We start from the raw sequence: 16,453 nt of genomic DNA on the forward strand, positions 1-16,453 counted from the left end.
ATATTTAAAGTTTTGCAATAGGACACAATGATAGTCACAACGAGAAAATAAAGATGATAATTAACCTGAAAGTGGAGTTGGTTTCTGCTAGATTATGGTTTCAGAGTTTAGAAACTATGGTTGCTCCTCAGTTGTTTTTGTTCAATGGAAGTTCAATACATAGCAAAGGGAAGACATAGTGTCTGACAACTTCTAAACTCGTGGTAGATGGGAATCCAAGAGAAAGAAGAAAAGGACAAGGACCTAAAATTTCTTCAAAAGAGTATACCAGTGACTTGAATTCCTTTAAATCATCTTACAGATTTAAAGTCCAAAGTACTTCCCTAAGATACCACAGTAGATTATTTGACTTCGTGTGTGCATGTGTGTGTGTGTGTGTGTGTGAGTGTGTGTGTACCCCTCCTGGGCTTTAAAGGAACAATGTATGTGTGTGTACTCAGGCTTCAAGGAGTATCTGCAAGAAAATACATTAGAGAGGCTCATTGCTAGCAACTTGAAACTTCGGCAGTTATATTGTTCCTATCTAATTGAACCAGCTTCATTTTAATCCCACATTGCTTTATAGGGGTAGCAGATCTGAGATTGGCAGATGGATGTATTTTCTTTATGAACTCTTTTTTTATTTTGCTGGGGGGGGGGACTATACTGGGATTTGAAATAATGCTTCAATCTCACACTTACTAGGTAGATACTTTACCACTTGAGACACACCCAAGACCTTCTTTGCATTACTTATTGTTATTTTAATAGATTATTTGATTGCTTTGAAGTTCACCTCAGACCACAAGGTAGGAAGCTTCAGAGTACCTCATGCACACATGGGATTATAGACATGAGCAGCCACTTAAAACTTACTTGTTGATATGGGTTCACTTTTAACTTTTGCCCAACCTGACCTACAGCTATAATCCTCCTGAATTTCCCTCTCAAGAAGCTGGAATTATAATTTCACAAGCTTAGGTCTCCAGGCCCAGCCTCTTTGTTGACTCTTCAGACAGATATCTTAATGAAAACCATCCAGTGAAATGATGGAATCCATCATAGAATGAATGATGAGTCCTGGAATCCTAATTTTATAATAATTTTCACCTAAGTAAACCCATATAGGTCTGGTGATATTAAAATAATATCACAAGATATCTTTGTGGAACTTGCTGTTATTAAAGCACATTTCCATATGTTGGCTTTCATGTCCCTCATTTAATCATTTGGTAAAGGGAAAAAAATGACATGTTGAAGCCTTATCATTGATAAATTAAATTATTATGAAATTATTGACTTAAAAATGTGTCTCAGCAAAGCTAAAATTATGTATGGGTTATCTTCACTGTTAGGTCCCCTGTAACAGCAAATCACCAATGAGAAAAAAGTATTATCAGTTCTCATTTTAAACTTTCATAACTACTTTGGACTAGAATCAGTGAATGTAAATCTGAGCCAAGGAAGATTAATTGGTGCTAGAATATAGGTGAGCATGACATTATAGAGAAGTTCTCCAGGTGAAAAGTCAAGTTTAGTCTTCACTCTAACATCTAGAAATTTGCAAAAGGATAATTACCTGTCAGTATTCCTCCAAAAGGTTTTAGATGCAAAGATAAACTCAAACAGTTCATTAAACATAAATTGTGACAATTAATTAATGATCCAATTTGTAGGCAATGAATGAAAATTCTTGCAAGTATTAAAAAATATCAGATAAGATCTTGCCTTTGTTTGGCTTTCTTACCACAGAACTTTGATGACATTATACTAAGCCAAAAAAATAAAAAATAAAAAATCCTTCCCCATAGAATAGGCTTGAATGATCAGAAATGCAGCACAGTAGACTTGGAGACATAGATGAATATCATATGAGAGTTAGGAACAACATATAAAAAGTAGGTAAGCAGAAAGCTGATAGGAATACAAACCTGCACTTTTATAAGTAATCATACCATAGTGACATATCGAATCATGGTATCCCAAAGAACATCATAAATCTTATGTTTTTTCATTTACTTATACTATCCATGAGTGCATTTTGAGGATACACATACACACACATCTCTCAAACTAATGGTAGGATCTATTAATGTTGAATAAAATGTTTGCAATATTGTTTGATATTCTGGTGTCAAGCAAGTATTTTTGCCTCATCCTTTTCTTTATCTTTATCCCAAAATAATGAAAATTAATTTTCTCAATGCAATTTGAATTTTCCCAGGACTAAGTAGAAAGTGCCTAGCTTGACTCTCCTCACCTCACAGTGTAGATAATCTTAACCAGCTGAATCTAATAGCTTTCATTACTCTATAAGGCTTCTCTGTTTCTCTGTTCTGCATTTCTGGTATATACAAACATTATTACATCCAAATTTTACATCATAACTAGTGATGATTTTCTACATGATACTCAGTATTCACTTATTTTGAAAAAGCCATTGTTTATGGAATCGTAAAACAGCTAAAATAATTTGTGACAAAATTTTCATTTTATTATTATTATTATTATTATTATTATTATTATTATTATTATTGATCCTGGGTTGAATTCAGGGTCTGCATACTGGTCCTAAGCTTGTTTCACTGAAGGATAGCTCTCTACCATTTGAGCTGAAGCTTCACTTTAAGTTTTTGTTTTGTTTCAGTTTATTGGATAAGAGTGTCACTGATTTTTAAACTGGGGCTGGCTTGGAACATTTTCCTAGCTATTTTGCCAGCCAGTCTGAGCTTTAGTGCTTCCTAACAGCTAGAATGATGCATAGTCTTGGTTGGCTTGCTTTGATTTCCATGGAAACATGATGAGTACCTGGTAGTTTTTTTCATCTTTCACCTTGTTGAGAAAGGCGTTCTTGTTGCATCAGTTGTTACTTTCTCCCGATCCTAAGTTCACTGTGGGAGAATGATTCTCTGACCTGTGGAGGACTCAGCCTCAACACTAACTTTCAGAGGCCTTAATAGCAAACTAATACACCAACGAGGCACACCTCCATTAAGGAATGTCCTGTGTTTGATGGCCGAAAGAAATCATTTGATAATGAAACATTCCTACCCTGATAAGAGAGTTCCTTGGAAGATTTATTTACATAGTTACATGGGGAGGGGGGTTTACTGTGTGGGGGGAGTTTTATGGCTAATATAGTCAACTCAGCGCAAACAAGTAGTTAGGGGATAAATGTAGCCTTGCCTTGACTATCCTTGTCTAATCCTATAATGTATTCACAGATGTAGCCATGCTTAGATAAGTCTTATGATGTATATCTTTCTGTTTGAACTTTACTCTTGAAGTTGTAAACTGATGTCTTATGACCATATTCCTAAATCAGTATATAAGTCTAGGCCCTCCCAAAATAAAGTGTGCATTGGTTCATTTGCCTTTGCATCCCCCGTGTCCTGATTTTAGCCGTTTCAGTTCCCAGGTCCAGCCCCCTCTAGAGGGGCACCCCGACATTTCGTTCACCTTTGAGGAGCACCATTGGGAAAGCTAGGTGGAGGGTAGCCTGTATTATCGGGAAGGAACGTTGCAAAAACGTGGAGGATATGAGTGTTTGTCTTGGTTTTATGGCTAGTGACTGATGGGCCCTGGGACATCCCTTTAATTTTCGGAGATTACCTTTTTGTAAAAGGAAGTGTTGGGTTTAATGCAGTTTAGTTTTTCCTCTTTTGAGAAAAAAAAAACACACAAATAAACAAGTAAAGTTGGCTGGACTAGGATTTGAACTCGGAGCCTTGTGCTCTGTCACTTGAGCCATGTCCTTACTCCTTTTTTGCTTAGTTATTTCTCTCTCTCTCTCTTTTCCTTCTTTATTGTCAAAGTGAAGCATAGAGGTGTTACAGTTCCATATGTAAGGCAAGTACATTTCTTATCCAATTTGTTACCTCGTCCCTCATTTTTTCCCATTCTCCCCCTCCCCATTTTCCTCCTGCCTCCATGAGTTGTATAATTGGTTTACACCAATTGGTTTTGTAAGTATCGCTATTGCAATGGTCTGTAGTGGCTCAAAGTGGTAGAGTGCCAGCCTTGAGCATAAAAGCTCAAGGACAACGGACAATACCCAGGTCCTGATTTCAAGCCCCAGGACCAGAGGAAAAGGAAAGGAGGGAGGGAAGGAAGGAGAAGGGAGGGGAAAAAAAGAGAGATTAACATTACAAGATCTATTATGTGAAAAGAGGAATGAGATAATAAAGTGCTGTGGCCTGCATAAAGCAAATGCTAAAAAAAAAAAAAAATCCTTTTGAGGGTAAAATCCTCTCCCTGATTGTCTTCCAGGAAAATTCTCAGCCATCATTTCACATGTAATTATATTCCATTTTAAATGCACCTTCAGTTGTTATTATTCCATTATTTCATTGAAATTTTAAAACAGCTTTGCAATGTGGAAACTTAAAAAAATATTAAAACATTTAGTGGATGTTGCTGAGAATTTGACTAAAAGATAGTAAATCAAAGAAATATAGTACTCTTGAGCTGAATCTATTAGAATGATATCAACTATGGTTGAACAGATAGCAATGGCTTAGGTAAAGTAATTCTTCCTATTGGTGAAATCAATATCTATGAAGCAGGACTACCATTTGGCTGCTGTAAAGCCTGTAGGGTTAGTTTACTCTTGTTTTACCCCACCCCTCACCTTTTCTTTATCTTTTTTTTTTTTTTTTTTGGCCAGTCCTAGGACTCCATCTCAAGGCCTGGGCATTGCCCAGAGCTTCTATTGCTCAAGGCTGGCATTCTACCACTTGAGCTACAGAACCCCTTCTGGCTTTTTTATGTTTATATGGTACTGAGGAATTGAACCCAGGGCTTCATGCATGCTAGGTGAGCAATCTACCACTAAGCCATACTCCCATCCCCAATATGTCTCCCCCGCCTTTTTTTTTAAAATCTACTTGCTTTCCATCATAAGCCTAGTATGAAAGAGTACATAATTTCCTTTCGGCTCACATAATTAAATATAACTCTAAAATGTCTTGTAAATTATAGCAAGATGATCTTTTCAGTAAGAAGTTATGTACTCAGTTGTAATCTAGTCATAATTATGTAGCAATAGTAGCATTTTCATCACATATTCAATTAATGTATATACTTGATTTCCTGTTTTTAGTTGGGTCAATTTAATCATTTATAATCATTTTAAATTCCAATCATTCCACTTAATTCTCATTAAGAGCATAGCTCTATACCTTATTCTATTCAAGTTGTTCTAAAAATAATAAGAGTATGTATCTACCTTAAGCAACAAGTATTTAGTCCTCATAGCTTGGATACTGTGAGCTCCAAATACTAGATGGTTTATTTATTAAATTATTTTTAGAAAGAGCTCTCTTCCTGACAAACTGACCACTGCCTTTTCTCTTGGTCATCATGTGGCAGAGAACAAATTTTCTCTTCACAAACTCCCTCATGAAGGGTAAATATCAATGACCTTATCTAAATCTATCCACGAAAGTCTCTACCTTGAAAATTATGAAGCTTTTGGCGTGTATTTCAATGTAAGAGTTTTCAGGAAAACAAATTCTGGTGATGAAATTCCTACGGCTATAGCATTTACTATATAATATTTATTCTGCAGTGTTTGCACTAGAAGTTGTTAACTTTGGGGAACACCAAAGTCAGAGAAATTCAAGTACTGACTTCCAGTAAACACCAAGATTATCTTTAAGATTCAACAATTGCACCCAAGTTCTTTAAACATTTTTTTCTGATTTTTGCTGGTAAGAGTTTATTTCAGACATTTGCCAGACCACAAGAGTTAAACCCAATGTCTAAATCTCCACAGAGATTCCATCACCCTTCCACAGTTTACTTGAGGTGCCTGAAAATTCTACTTTTTGCTTAGCTCAGAGAAGCCCAAAACATGAAGTAGAACACACAAAAGGAATTGTGCTTAAGTATTCACGATAAAAATACGAGTTGTTAATTTTATTTGGTTGTGCAAATTTCACCACCAAATGAAGCTTAGGTAACTGAGGACTATCTGTTTTCTACAAATTCCTATTTCATCCAGAAAATCATTTTATACTACAAGCAATATTACTTTGTAGTAGACCTTAATATGTTAAGAGTAACTAAAGGAACAAATTATATTTCAGCTCAGAAATATTTTGGCAGGCATTATGAGAATAAAGGTTTTATATAAATTATTGCTTAAAATTCATAGAAAATATCTCATAATCACAAAGTTGGCCACAGAGTAAAACAAAGACCTTAAAATATATTCACGAAAATTGCAGTCTGAATAGCATCTTCAAAATCCTTGAACTTTCTACTCTTCACTAGCTTTGTTTGCATTTTATGTATAGGTGGAATCATTTCCTCAATTTTATTTAATTTAGTAATTTTTAAATACAATAATAGTGTAGGCAATGGACTGTAATTACAAGTGAGACAAGATAATCTTATTGAATTAGTTTTCATAACTATACTACGGAATTAACCTGTGGTGCTGCTCTTTTAAATTACTGTCTAAATGAATACAAATACAGAGAAGTATTAAAATTACATAAAATAATATCTCTATTAATTTGCAAATGTCATAGCTGAAGTTTATTCTGTTAGGACAGAATGAACTTTAAATAGGAGATATGTACAATGTCACTTCTTAATAAGCTATCTTAATACTATGCACTTAAAAATAGTTACTGTACTTATAATATCTTATAGTAAGGATTTAAATAGGAAAATTGTTTCCATTTTAGGGATTAGAGAGGAATACTGATTTTTTTTAAATGGAAAATTTAAAGAAAATTAATCCTGCCTTTTGCAAATAAACTTCCATTAAATGAGTCTTGTAAATAAGGGTATTTGGACAACAGCAATACATTGATAGGTAAAACATTTGAAAATGTGTTGAAGACTGGAAACATAATGAGTTCAACAACAATGGACATATAACATATGAGTAAGAACAAAAAGTTGACCATTGTCAGTCTTCTGAGGGTACCTTCCCTAGTGGCAATGGGAAGCATAAATTGGCAATATGAAAGTAATTGGTGCAAAGGAGCTTTATTATATCATGTACTTTGATGTTGTATAATATAAAACAGAACATTCTTAAAAAGTCTTCAAGTCAAATGGGCAAAAAGCATTTCAATGATAGCTATTATTTTCTATTTTTGTATGACAACATGCTATTCACATAGTTACATCTAGTCTTACTTTTTCTTACCACTTCCGGGATAAGGTATTTTGAAAAAAAAAAAAATATATGTTTCAATCATGATTCTGCTTAAAGCATGGTAAGAGAGTCACAAATATCTTCAGAGTAAAAAAAATAGAACTCTTTTTATGGGTTTACAAGATCCCATATCATATAGACTTTTAACTAGTTGGCCATATTGTGCATTGTGCTTTCTGTCCTTTAACTCGCTGTTGAGTCTTCACAAGAGAACAAATTTTTTGTAGTTCCCAATTTTCATGTTGTTTTATCAGGACACAAACTCCAAGATGAATACCCTTTTTCTAAGAATTACCAGTCAACAAAAGAATCTTACTTTTTCCCTTCAGATGTTAGTTCGATCATCACATTTTTACCTTGGAAAATGTTCTTCATTTCATCACGTGGATGCTAATAATGTAATATATATTTGTGAGCTTTGTCTCCCCATCTCATTAGTAGGATATAGCTTGTAGAAAAGTGAGGGGATGACATAGGAACCCACAAAACGGAAATCATATAGAAATAAAATTACATTGCAGCTGACTGCTGAATGTTTATTACCTCCTTGGTTCCATGTACTAGCCCCGATGCACAGAAATGCATGCACACATATGCATGCACGCATATGCATGCACACATGCAAGTTCACACACCCACCCACACACACTGAAATACCATTAGAAATTATAAGGTAGGCAGATTGCTACTGAGATACATGATTTCTATTATTTATTGTTGCCATTTTCCACTGTGACAGCTATTTTTTTTTTTTTTTTTTTTTGGCCAGTCCTGGGCCTTGGACTCAGGGCCTGAGCACTGTCCCTGGCTTCTTCCCGCTCAAGGCTAGCACTCTGCCACTTGAGCCACAGCGCTGCTTCTGGCCGTTTTCTGTATATGTGGTGCTGGGGAATCGAACCCAGGGCCTCGTGTATCCGAGGCAGGCACTCTTGCCACTAGGCCATATCCCCAGCCCCGTGACAGCAATTTTTAAACTCTGACCTATACTACACTCGGGAAACTTTTGATGTCTCCATATTGAGAAGTCATCCAAGTTCAATAAAGTTGGAACTTCTGTAATCAACACAAATGTTAGTTTATTTTTTCATAAGCTCTGAGATAATTTTAATATATACTCAAAGTTAACAATATTCTCATTCAAGGAAAGAATAGAATACAACTAACAAAGTTAATTGGTCTTTTAATTTGTAAATCTTCATAATTGTATAGAAATCGTGAACAGTCTCCAAATGCACCATGTAGAATTGTGTTCTTCTTGTGATCAATAAAATATTTATTTTCATTCTACTAGATATTATTTAAAGAATGTAGGATTAATGTTGACAGAAAAAATTGATATGTCGCCATCTTTAAAGATATTCTTAGTAAACATGAGGAAGAGTTTGAATGTATCATTTTGATTTTGGAATTGTTATGGTACAATTATTCACTCTACATAATGAGACCCTTCTGCTAGGGAATTTAAACAGCTGCAAGGAATATGCAAATCACATTGCAACACAGCTAGAGATTGACAATCTTTAGCCATCTGAAGGAATACTGCTCTCTATCAACTGAAAATGTGAAGAATGAATATTCCAAGAGAAACATGGATATTTCATCAACACGGGTTATCAAAATAAATAACAATCCTGAGGAAATATCACTTGCTAGGGACTTAATGATGACAAAATTTAGGGAAATTACTCCAGCTTTGGTGATAATAACACATTTCACACTTACTGTTTAACTAATTATGATTTATATTAAAAAGAACAACCCTTGGCTTTAATATGCATTCTTAAAAGAGATTATATTGATTGTTTGATTTATATAACAATGAAATTTTATTGAGCTTATTATTTGACCATCACCACTACATATGTATGTATGTATATGTGTATATATATGTATATATACATATATGTGCCCACATGTCTATACATTATACATATATATATATATACATACATACATACACCTTGGAAAAATTCTTCATTTCATCATGTGGGTAGTAATAATGTGATGTATATTTGTGAGCATTTTAAATCCTTTTCATCCTCCCCATCTCATTAGTAGGAAATAGCTTGTAGAAAAGTGAGGGATGATGTATATACGTATATACACACATCACACATAGCTATATATACATAGATGTACAAACATATACATAATCATGTGCATATATGAGGAATACATATGTGTGTATGTATGGTTGTACTTGAATTTGTACTTTAAGTAATTTTTTAACCAGTCAGGCACTCTACTGATGGAGCCCTGCCCCCAGCCACTTTCAGGCAGATCTCTCCTCTTTTGCAGGTGGCCTGAGCTATGATTTTTCAGTGCACACATTCCATGTAGTTGAGATGACAAATGCATTATCTTGTACCGAGATTTTCATTGGTCAAGATGAGGATGCAAAACATTTTTATCTAGCTGAATATGGATAGGGCATAAGCCAAAGCACTTGGCCATGTATGAAATTTTAAATTACAATTCCATAAGGAGTATATAAAAATCATTAATTTCTGGTATTAGCATTGCATTTCATACATGAAACTCTTTTTGATATTTTAAAATTTCTCTGAACAATTTCTAACGTGAATCTCTTGTTTATTCTGATGCATACACATATGAAACAATTTAAAAATTTTACATGGTAATTGCACATATTATGAATTTCTTTTTAATCATGAGTAAATATCAATATAATAAAAATTGAAATGGATTGCAAAAATCACACAACCGCAATGTGTTATAATATACCTGATTTTTTTAAACATAGTTTCATTTGTACAGTCTTTATTATAATAATATGACATCATTGCCAAATTAGTAGTAAGGAAGTTATTATATAGTGAGAATAATAAACTCATCCATATAGATAAGATAGACACTAGGAAACCATATACCTATATAAAATAGTATGGTAATTACAGATTGATATATTGGATAATATTATGTTTACATATTATGTTTGCATCATTAAAGTGGACATAAAGTACAAGTTACAGAAAGTGAACATTAGCTTGGAGGAGTATCTACATCAGAGTGAGTTTCTTAATGTACAACTATAAAAATGAATGAAATGTAAGAATCCAGCATTTTAGTCCATCAGAAAACAGATCAGGTAGCCAACGCTTGTGTTCCAAGATTTAATAGAGAAGAAAACAGTTTTCAGATCAACTCCACTTTTATTTTCGATCTCCCCCAGGCATTTTTATTCTAGGGTCAAAAAAGCAAAGCACAACTAGGGCTTGCTGCACATTGTGAGTTGTGGAAGTAAAGAAACTGACGATTTTCATGGAGACCCACGGGCCAGGGTCACCACCCTAGGTAAGCAGCAGCTGCCTGAGTGGTGATCAGGAGGCCGAACTATCTCTTCTGTGCTCCCTGTTATCTTTAAACTTAGCATTATATCTTTGTATTATATGATGCTTATCATTCCTGCAATCTTTATTCTGTAAGTTAATTGTCCATTTGACCTAAAGTTATTGAGCTCTGTCAATTAGAACACTGGAAGAAGAAAAAAAAAAAGCAGTATTCCACGTACAGGATTAAGTGATTATATTGCATTAAAGTGGAAGAGTAATGGGTGAGAAATAGGAAAGCCATTAAAACAATATCTATTAAAATTAATTATACAGAAATGGAATAAATAACAATATGAAGTTTATATACTGGAGCCAATTGATCTTTAGGGTTTATATATTAATAATTTATAAGCTATAATTAAACCAAGAAGAATTAGTGAATAAAAATAAATATTTTGCAACTTAAAATCAATTAAGAACAAAATTAAAATTTATATATGTATATATACATAGAAATTAAGCAAGCATAGTATAAAATTATATTGAAAGAAATATCAGCTGTCATTAGATGGAGTAATTCTCAAAATAATTTCAGTTAACATGTAACAAATAATTAAAATATTTCACAAGGTGATAGATGGAGTCAGTGATTTTACACAGTAGAAAAATATTATTTTTAGGATTTTGTATAAGCTTAATGTCATAACACTTCTCTGGCAAATTCAAAGCCAGGGAGGAAAGGAGAGAGGAAGCAAACATAGGAGGGAGAGTGGGATAGAGGCAGGGAGGAAAAACTCTTACAAGAAACAAACTTCCTCCTGTCTTTATTTCTGTATGTACTGTTACCATTTTGAGCAAGGTGCTAACTGAACTTTTGTTCATAACCTTTAATAGAGACAAAGTGGTGGGACAGTATCTCACTTTGACAGGATTTCTCTCTCATCCTAGAACTGTCAAGAGGATTTTAAGGAGAGTTGGGTATTCAAGGAGCAGAGAATTTACCCTGCACTGTAGGGGCCAGAAAGCATCTAAAAACTATATCAAGCATAAAGAAATCTTAAAACTCTTCTTGCTCATCTCTTTTGGATTTTCTTTGGGAAATTGGACTTTGGAAATGGGTCAAAACAAAATCATCATCATCATCATCATCATCTCAAATTATAAATTATTTGTCTATTGACACTAACAATAAACAGACCTTCCTCCAGGAACTCCTTGATTTATATCTTCCCTCAATATGAATATATTTGTAGAAATTCAACTTGTCAGTTTGAAAAGAATTAAATCAATAGATTATCCAGAGTTCTTGTCAATCAAGGAGTGAATGCAATTCTTTTGGAGAACATTCATTAGAATTTCTCTAGAGGAAAAGAGGCTCCTTCCATCAATATGAATATAAAATTTACATATTGAGCAACACTTTACATTTCAGATTACGTTTCTGTGAAGATTTGAAATTTCTGGAAGACCAGTGAATAAATTTGCTGTGCATTTGATTGGTTGAAGTCACTTGGCTTTAGTGATCTCACTTAATAGTATGATGGGCTTCCTCATTTCTAAACCATATATACATTTATTATGGAGTCATTGGGGAACCCAACTACACCATAATGTAGAAATTGCTTTGAACTGAAGAGGCATATGAAATTCACTCAAGGTTTTCATATTAATTTCCAAGTGATTATATTGCATATACATAAAATGAAATTTATCCTCTCAATATAGTTTTTAATTTTTATTATTAAGTAGTTGTACAATATGTTGCAATTCTGTATGTCAGGTTATATGTACAAAGCATCTTGGTCCATGTCAACCTTTCCACCCTTCTCCCCCAGTTTTTCGTCTTGCATCCCTACCCTCAGCATACATAGTTCAGTATCTGAATGAATCATGTAATGTTCTCCAGCTAAGGAACATCATACGTTTTTCTTCGTTTCAGGAGTAACAGTACTGGAAGGACCCATCTATGCTGTGGGAGGCCATGATGGCTGGAGCTATCTGAACACAGTGGAGAGATGGGACCCACAGAGTCAGCAGTGGACCTTTGTAGCGAGTATGGCCATTGCTAGGAGCACAGTTGGTGTAGCAGCATTGAATGGCAAGTAAGTACAGTTTTTCTTTATTTTACAGTGGATTTAAAGAGTGAACTCATTTTATATAACAGTAATCTAGCTGTGCAAAATTCTTGTAAAATGTTTTAAAATGCTTCCAGAGTTTTACAGTTTTAAATTTTAGTCTTCATGTATAACTGGCAAATAAAAACCACTGCTCTCTCTGTGAGAAATCATTTCACACCCGAAATATTTCCCTCTGGTTCTGACTCAACTAGGCCAAGGTCTAACATAAGTTGCTATTTAGATTTTCCCTGTTCTTTGCTTACATTACACTCCTATGACTGGATTCTACACATTGTGTAAATCCGTCCATACTGAGAATTGTTACTGCGAAGACTATTTTCAATGACCTCCCGGCACACTATTCCAAATGTGTTTACAAAACAAACATCATTCTCTGATACCTAAAAATGTTTTTTGAATGTATGACAATAGGATGCTGGAAACTGTCTGAATATCATTTATCTCTAAGGCATCATTCGGATCTGTTATCCCTAAATATTATTTTTGAATTTTTTTCTCAATTAAAGTGAATGAATAGCAGCAAAAGTCTTGAGTGCTGATTACTTGTGATGTCATTTATTGTAGAAATGTAAGAGACTGTGTCAAGGCTAAAACCTCGTATGCTGTGGTAAATTAAATTAACTGGTAAATTCAAGCACAAAATTATTTAGTTTTCATGAAAGAATCCTGGTCAGAGTCCCACTATGGTAGATTACAAAATAAAAATGTCATCTAAGACTATGACAGACAAGGAATTATTTGATAAATACAGAGTAGAGCAGAAGGGTGGATAGATATTGGGGAGTGGTTAGTCATAGCCTCAGAAAATCTCGTAAAAAATAGTTGTTTAATTTTGTTTGACTCGTATTTTGCTTTGCACTATGGCTGAAAGGCCTTTCTGTCTGCTTGTTTTTTTCTCTTTATTATACTGTCTGAACACTTCTAAAACCTTGAATTTTGATAGATGCTGTCATCATTAAAAAAATCTACAACTGTATTTGTGCTATGATTTACCATGGGGAAATAGATTCATTGTTTATTTAAAATCTTATGTTTGTAATGCCACTTATAGTCAAATTGAAGCACATACTTAGTGAAGCTTAGTGTATTAAGAGAGAATTTATCAATTTCTGTTAAGTTTCCTGATATGTTGTGATAGTCGGCTAAGTGCCTTAAATTTCAATGTATACAAATCTGTGAGGCCTTGTAAACCTTTCTGATCAGGATATAAGAAATTACTTCAGAGATTATACTTTTGGGTTTATGACACTGATGTTGTGCATGAGAATGCTGGTTGAACATTGTTTGTTTGTTTTTTAGTAACTAAACATATTGAATAAATTATACTAACAATTATATGCTAATTAATAAGATAATAGTTTGGGGAACACTTTTCATAATTGTTTTGTAATAGGGCAATTACTGTCCCTGAGTTGTAGATTTCAAAGAAAGTGAAATATCAGGAAATAGATAATTGCAGAACTAGAGAAATTATTAGTAGAGATATATGTGAGTTTATCGGGAGACCTGTGCACTATAGTGAGCATGATATGGGATATGAAGGTCTAGTGCTATGGTACCAGAATAATAGCCTCCTATTATCCATACTTGTTTGTTTAATTACAACAGACTATTGTTATATAGCTTAAGCTAGTCTTAAACTACAAACCTTCCTTCTTCAACACCGTAAGTATTGGGGTTACAGTAGTGAACCAATGTGCCTAACTCATTTACTCCTGTATGTAAATAATAGATTCTAGAAGGGAAACAATATTTTCTCCCATCTCAATAGTTAGATATTTTGTCTTAGCTCTGACAAATGTCTGGGAGAAATAGCGCAACATGAAAAACAGAGTTTTAGAGGGGGAAGGTGAGCTCTCCTACTTCCCCACCCCAAACCCAATCCCCATCAGCTTCCTTTCCTCTTTCTACTTTCACTGTTTGTGGTACCCAGGACTCCACCTTGGCACATCAGGAGAGAGAGCAGGTGGACAATTCATGGAGTTTCGACATCCATTTTCATTTTTGAAATAAGAAGCTTGGCATATTTGATTCACACTATCATTTCACTGTTATTTTAATCCACCTAGCATTGGAAGATAGAGATATGTATTTTTTTTAATAAAGTTAAATGAAATTAGTGTTTCCTTTGAGATAAAGTTTGAGTAGCTTTTCTTGTAGCATATTTAAAAATCTATATTCTTCCGATTGAGGTGAAATCCCTATGCAGTGCTCATTTTTGTGCCTTGGGGAACACAGTGAAGCAATGAGAAGAGGAAATGCCTGCTGATTAGAGTATTGTAAGGAACAAAGGCAATGTTCAGGGACAGGGAAGAGTGAGTCTTCTTTCAGCATCCTTGCATTGTGGTGGATTATCTTGTTAGCATAGAAGAAAAATATAAAAATCACCTTGCCACAGTCAAGTGTCATGTAATGAAGATACTCTAGAAAAGATATGATTTAAAGTGGGAGACTCAACAGAGCAAAGCCCGTAAGACACTTCTATGTCCATCACTTAAAATTACAAGAATCGTTACCAGAGCTGTTGTATTCTTTACAGCAGAGTACAGAGAATCCTGACATACTCAAAACACAGTTATGTGGAAGTTCATTTAAGGCAACTGTATTTCTTGATTTCATGAGAATTCTAGTTTGTAAGATATATAGTGATCTCTTTTCCAAACAAACTGTACTCTGGTCCTGATGGTTCCTGAAGATTTTCTTATCTTCTTTCCTCATTGACTCCGAAGGAAATCTAAATGGTGGGAAAAAGTGTGACCCAATTCAGCAGCGATATTCACTAGACAGTGTGTTGGAAATAAACCATACAACTTTGGGGTGGGTGGGGTTAGAGAACAGGGTGGACAAACTGGGACAGAACATGGAAGAGGGGGCATGGGTCACACCATTCAAAGGGAAATGTACTCACTACCTGATTTATGTAACTGTAACCCCTCTGTACATCACCTTTACAATAAAATTTAAAAACATAAAGGATGGAAATATAACTCTGTCACTTAGCATTAAGCTCTTTAACTCTCTATCTAACCTCATCCTGTTCTTCACTGACAGCTCGTCCATGGGAATGACACAGCTGCCAGCTTTTATTCATCACCTATTGTGACCTTTTGTGACTCTTGTCTTTCCACATAATATTTTCCCTGTGTATCTTACTTTTTCTATTGTTTCTTGGTTTCACAATTTTTTGACTCATCTTTCAACTCTAATTTGAAATGTCACATTCACTTTCTTGCTGTACAACTGTCAGCTGTTGCTTCCTATGTTGTCCATGTGTTGACTTCTAGCACCAGAATTTCCACCACTTTCAGATTCTCAACATCTGATTTGTCATCTTAGTAAGAAATCATCCAGTTAACTCAAACTCTGAGTGGACAGATTAGGAGGGAAGAAAACAGCCTTTGTAGATGTTAAGCAATTCTGTGTGCACATGATAGAAAATGTTGTAATTGTATGTGTTTTCTATTCTTGAGTTGGTTTAATAATAAAGGAGTATTCTTATGTATTTTTAACTTCTGGTAAAATGTTATTGCTAACAAGTAGTTTCTAACAAGTGATTGATAGAAAATATAGTTTTTACATATTTTTGGTTTACATATTTAACATGATTTATTTTTTAGGTCAACGGATGTTTGAAGCAGCCTGTAAAGACACTGTTATCTCTTTGGTCACATTCCTCTATCCTAATTTTATTTTTACAGTTAGATGTAATTCCAGTGTGTCTTTATTTCTATTCAATTAATTTCCTTGAGTGATAAGTGATACTCTATATTAGGTTATTCAAGTTTTATAATTTATATTTTTATTTTGTAGAATGTGTCATATTATGAACAACATGAAAAGAATAAATCATATATTGAATGAAAGAAAAC

General features: G+C 34.2%; 1 protein-coding gene across 2 annotated transcripts in view; it reads left to right on the forward strand.

Annotated features, from left to right (window-relative positions):
* Klhl1 (kelch like family member 1) overlaps window positions 1–16,453 on the forward strand; it is a 226,787-nt gene that overhangs the window by 187,197 nt on the left and 23,137 nt on the right. For both annotated transcript variants that reach the window (XM_048341261.1, XM_048341262.1), the window contains one exon: window positions 12,386–12,548. In XM_048341261.1, coding sequence (XP_048197218.1) covers window positions 12,386–12,548 — 163 coding nt within the window. The remainder of the gene's footprint in view (window positions 1–12,385; window positions 12,549–16,453) is intronic.

The sequence above is a fragment of the Perognathus longimembris genome, chromosome 3 (genome assembly GCF_023159225.1).
Source record: "Perognathus longimembris pacificus isolate PPM17 chromosome 3, ASM2315922v1, whole genome shotgun sequence".
In the NCBI taxonomy this organism is placed as follows: Eukaryota; Metazoa; Chordata; class Mammalia; order Rodentia; family Heteromyidae; genus Perognathus; species Perognathus longimembris.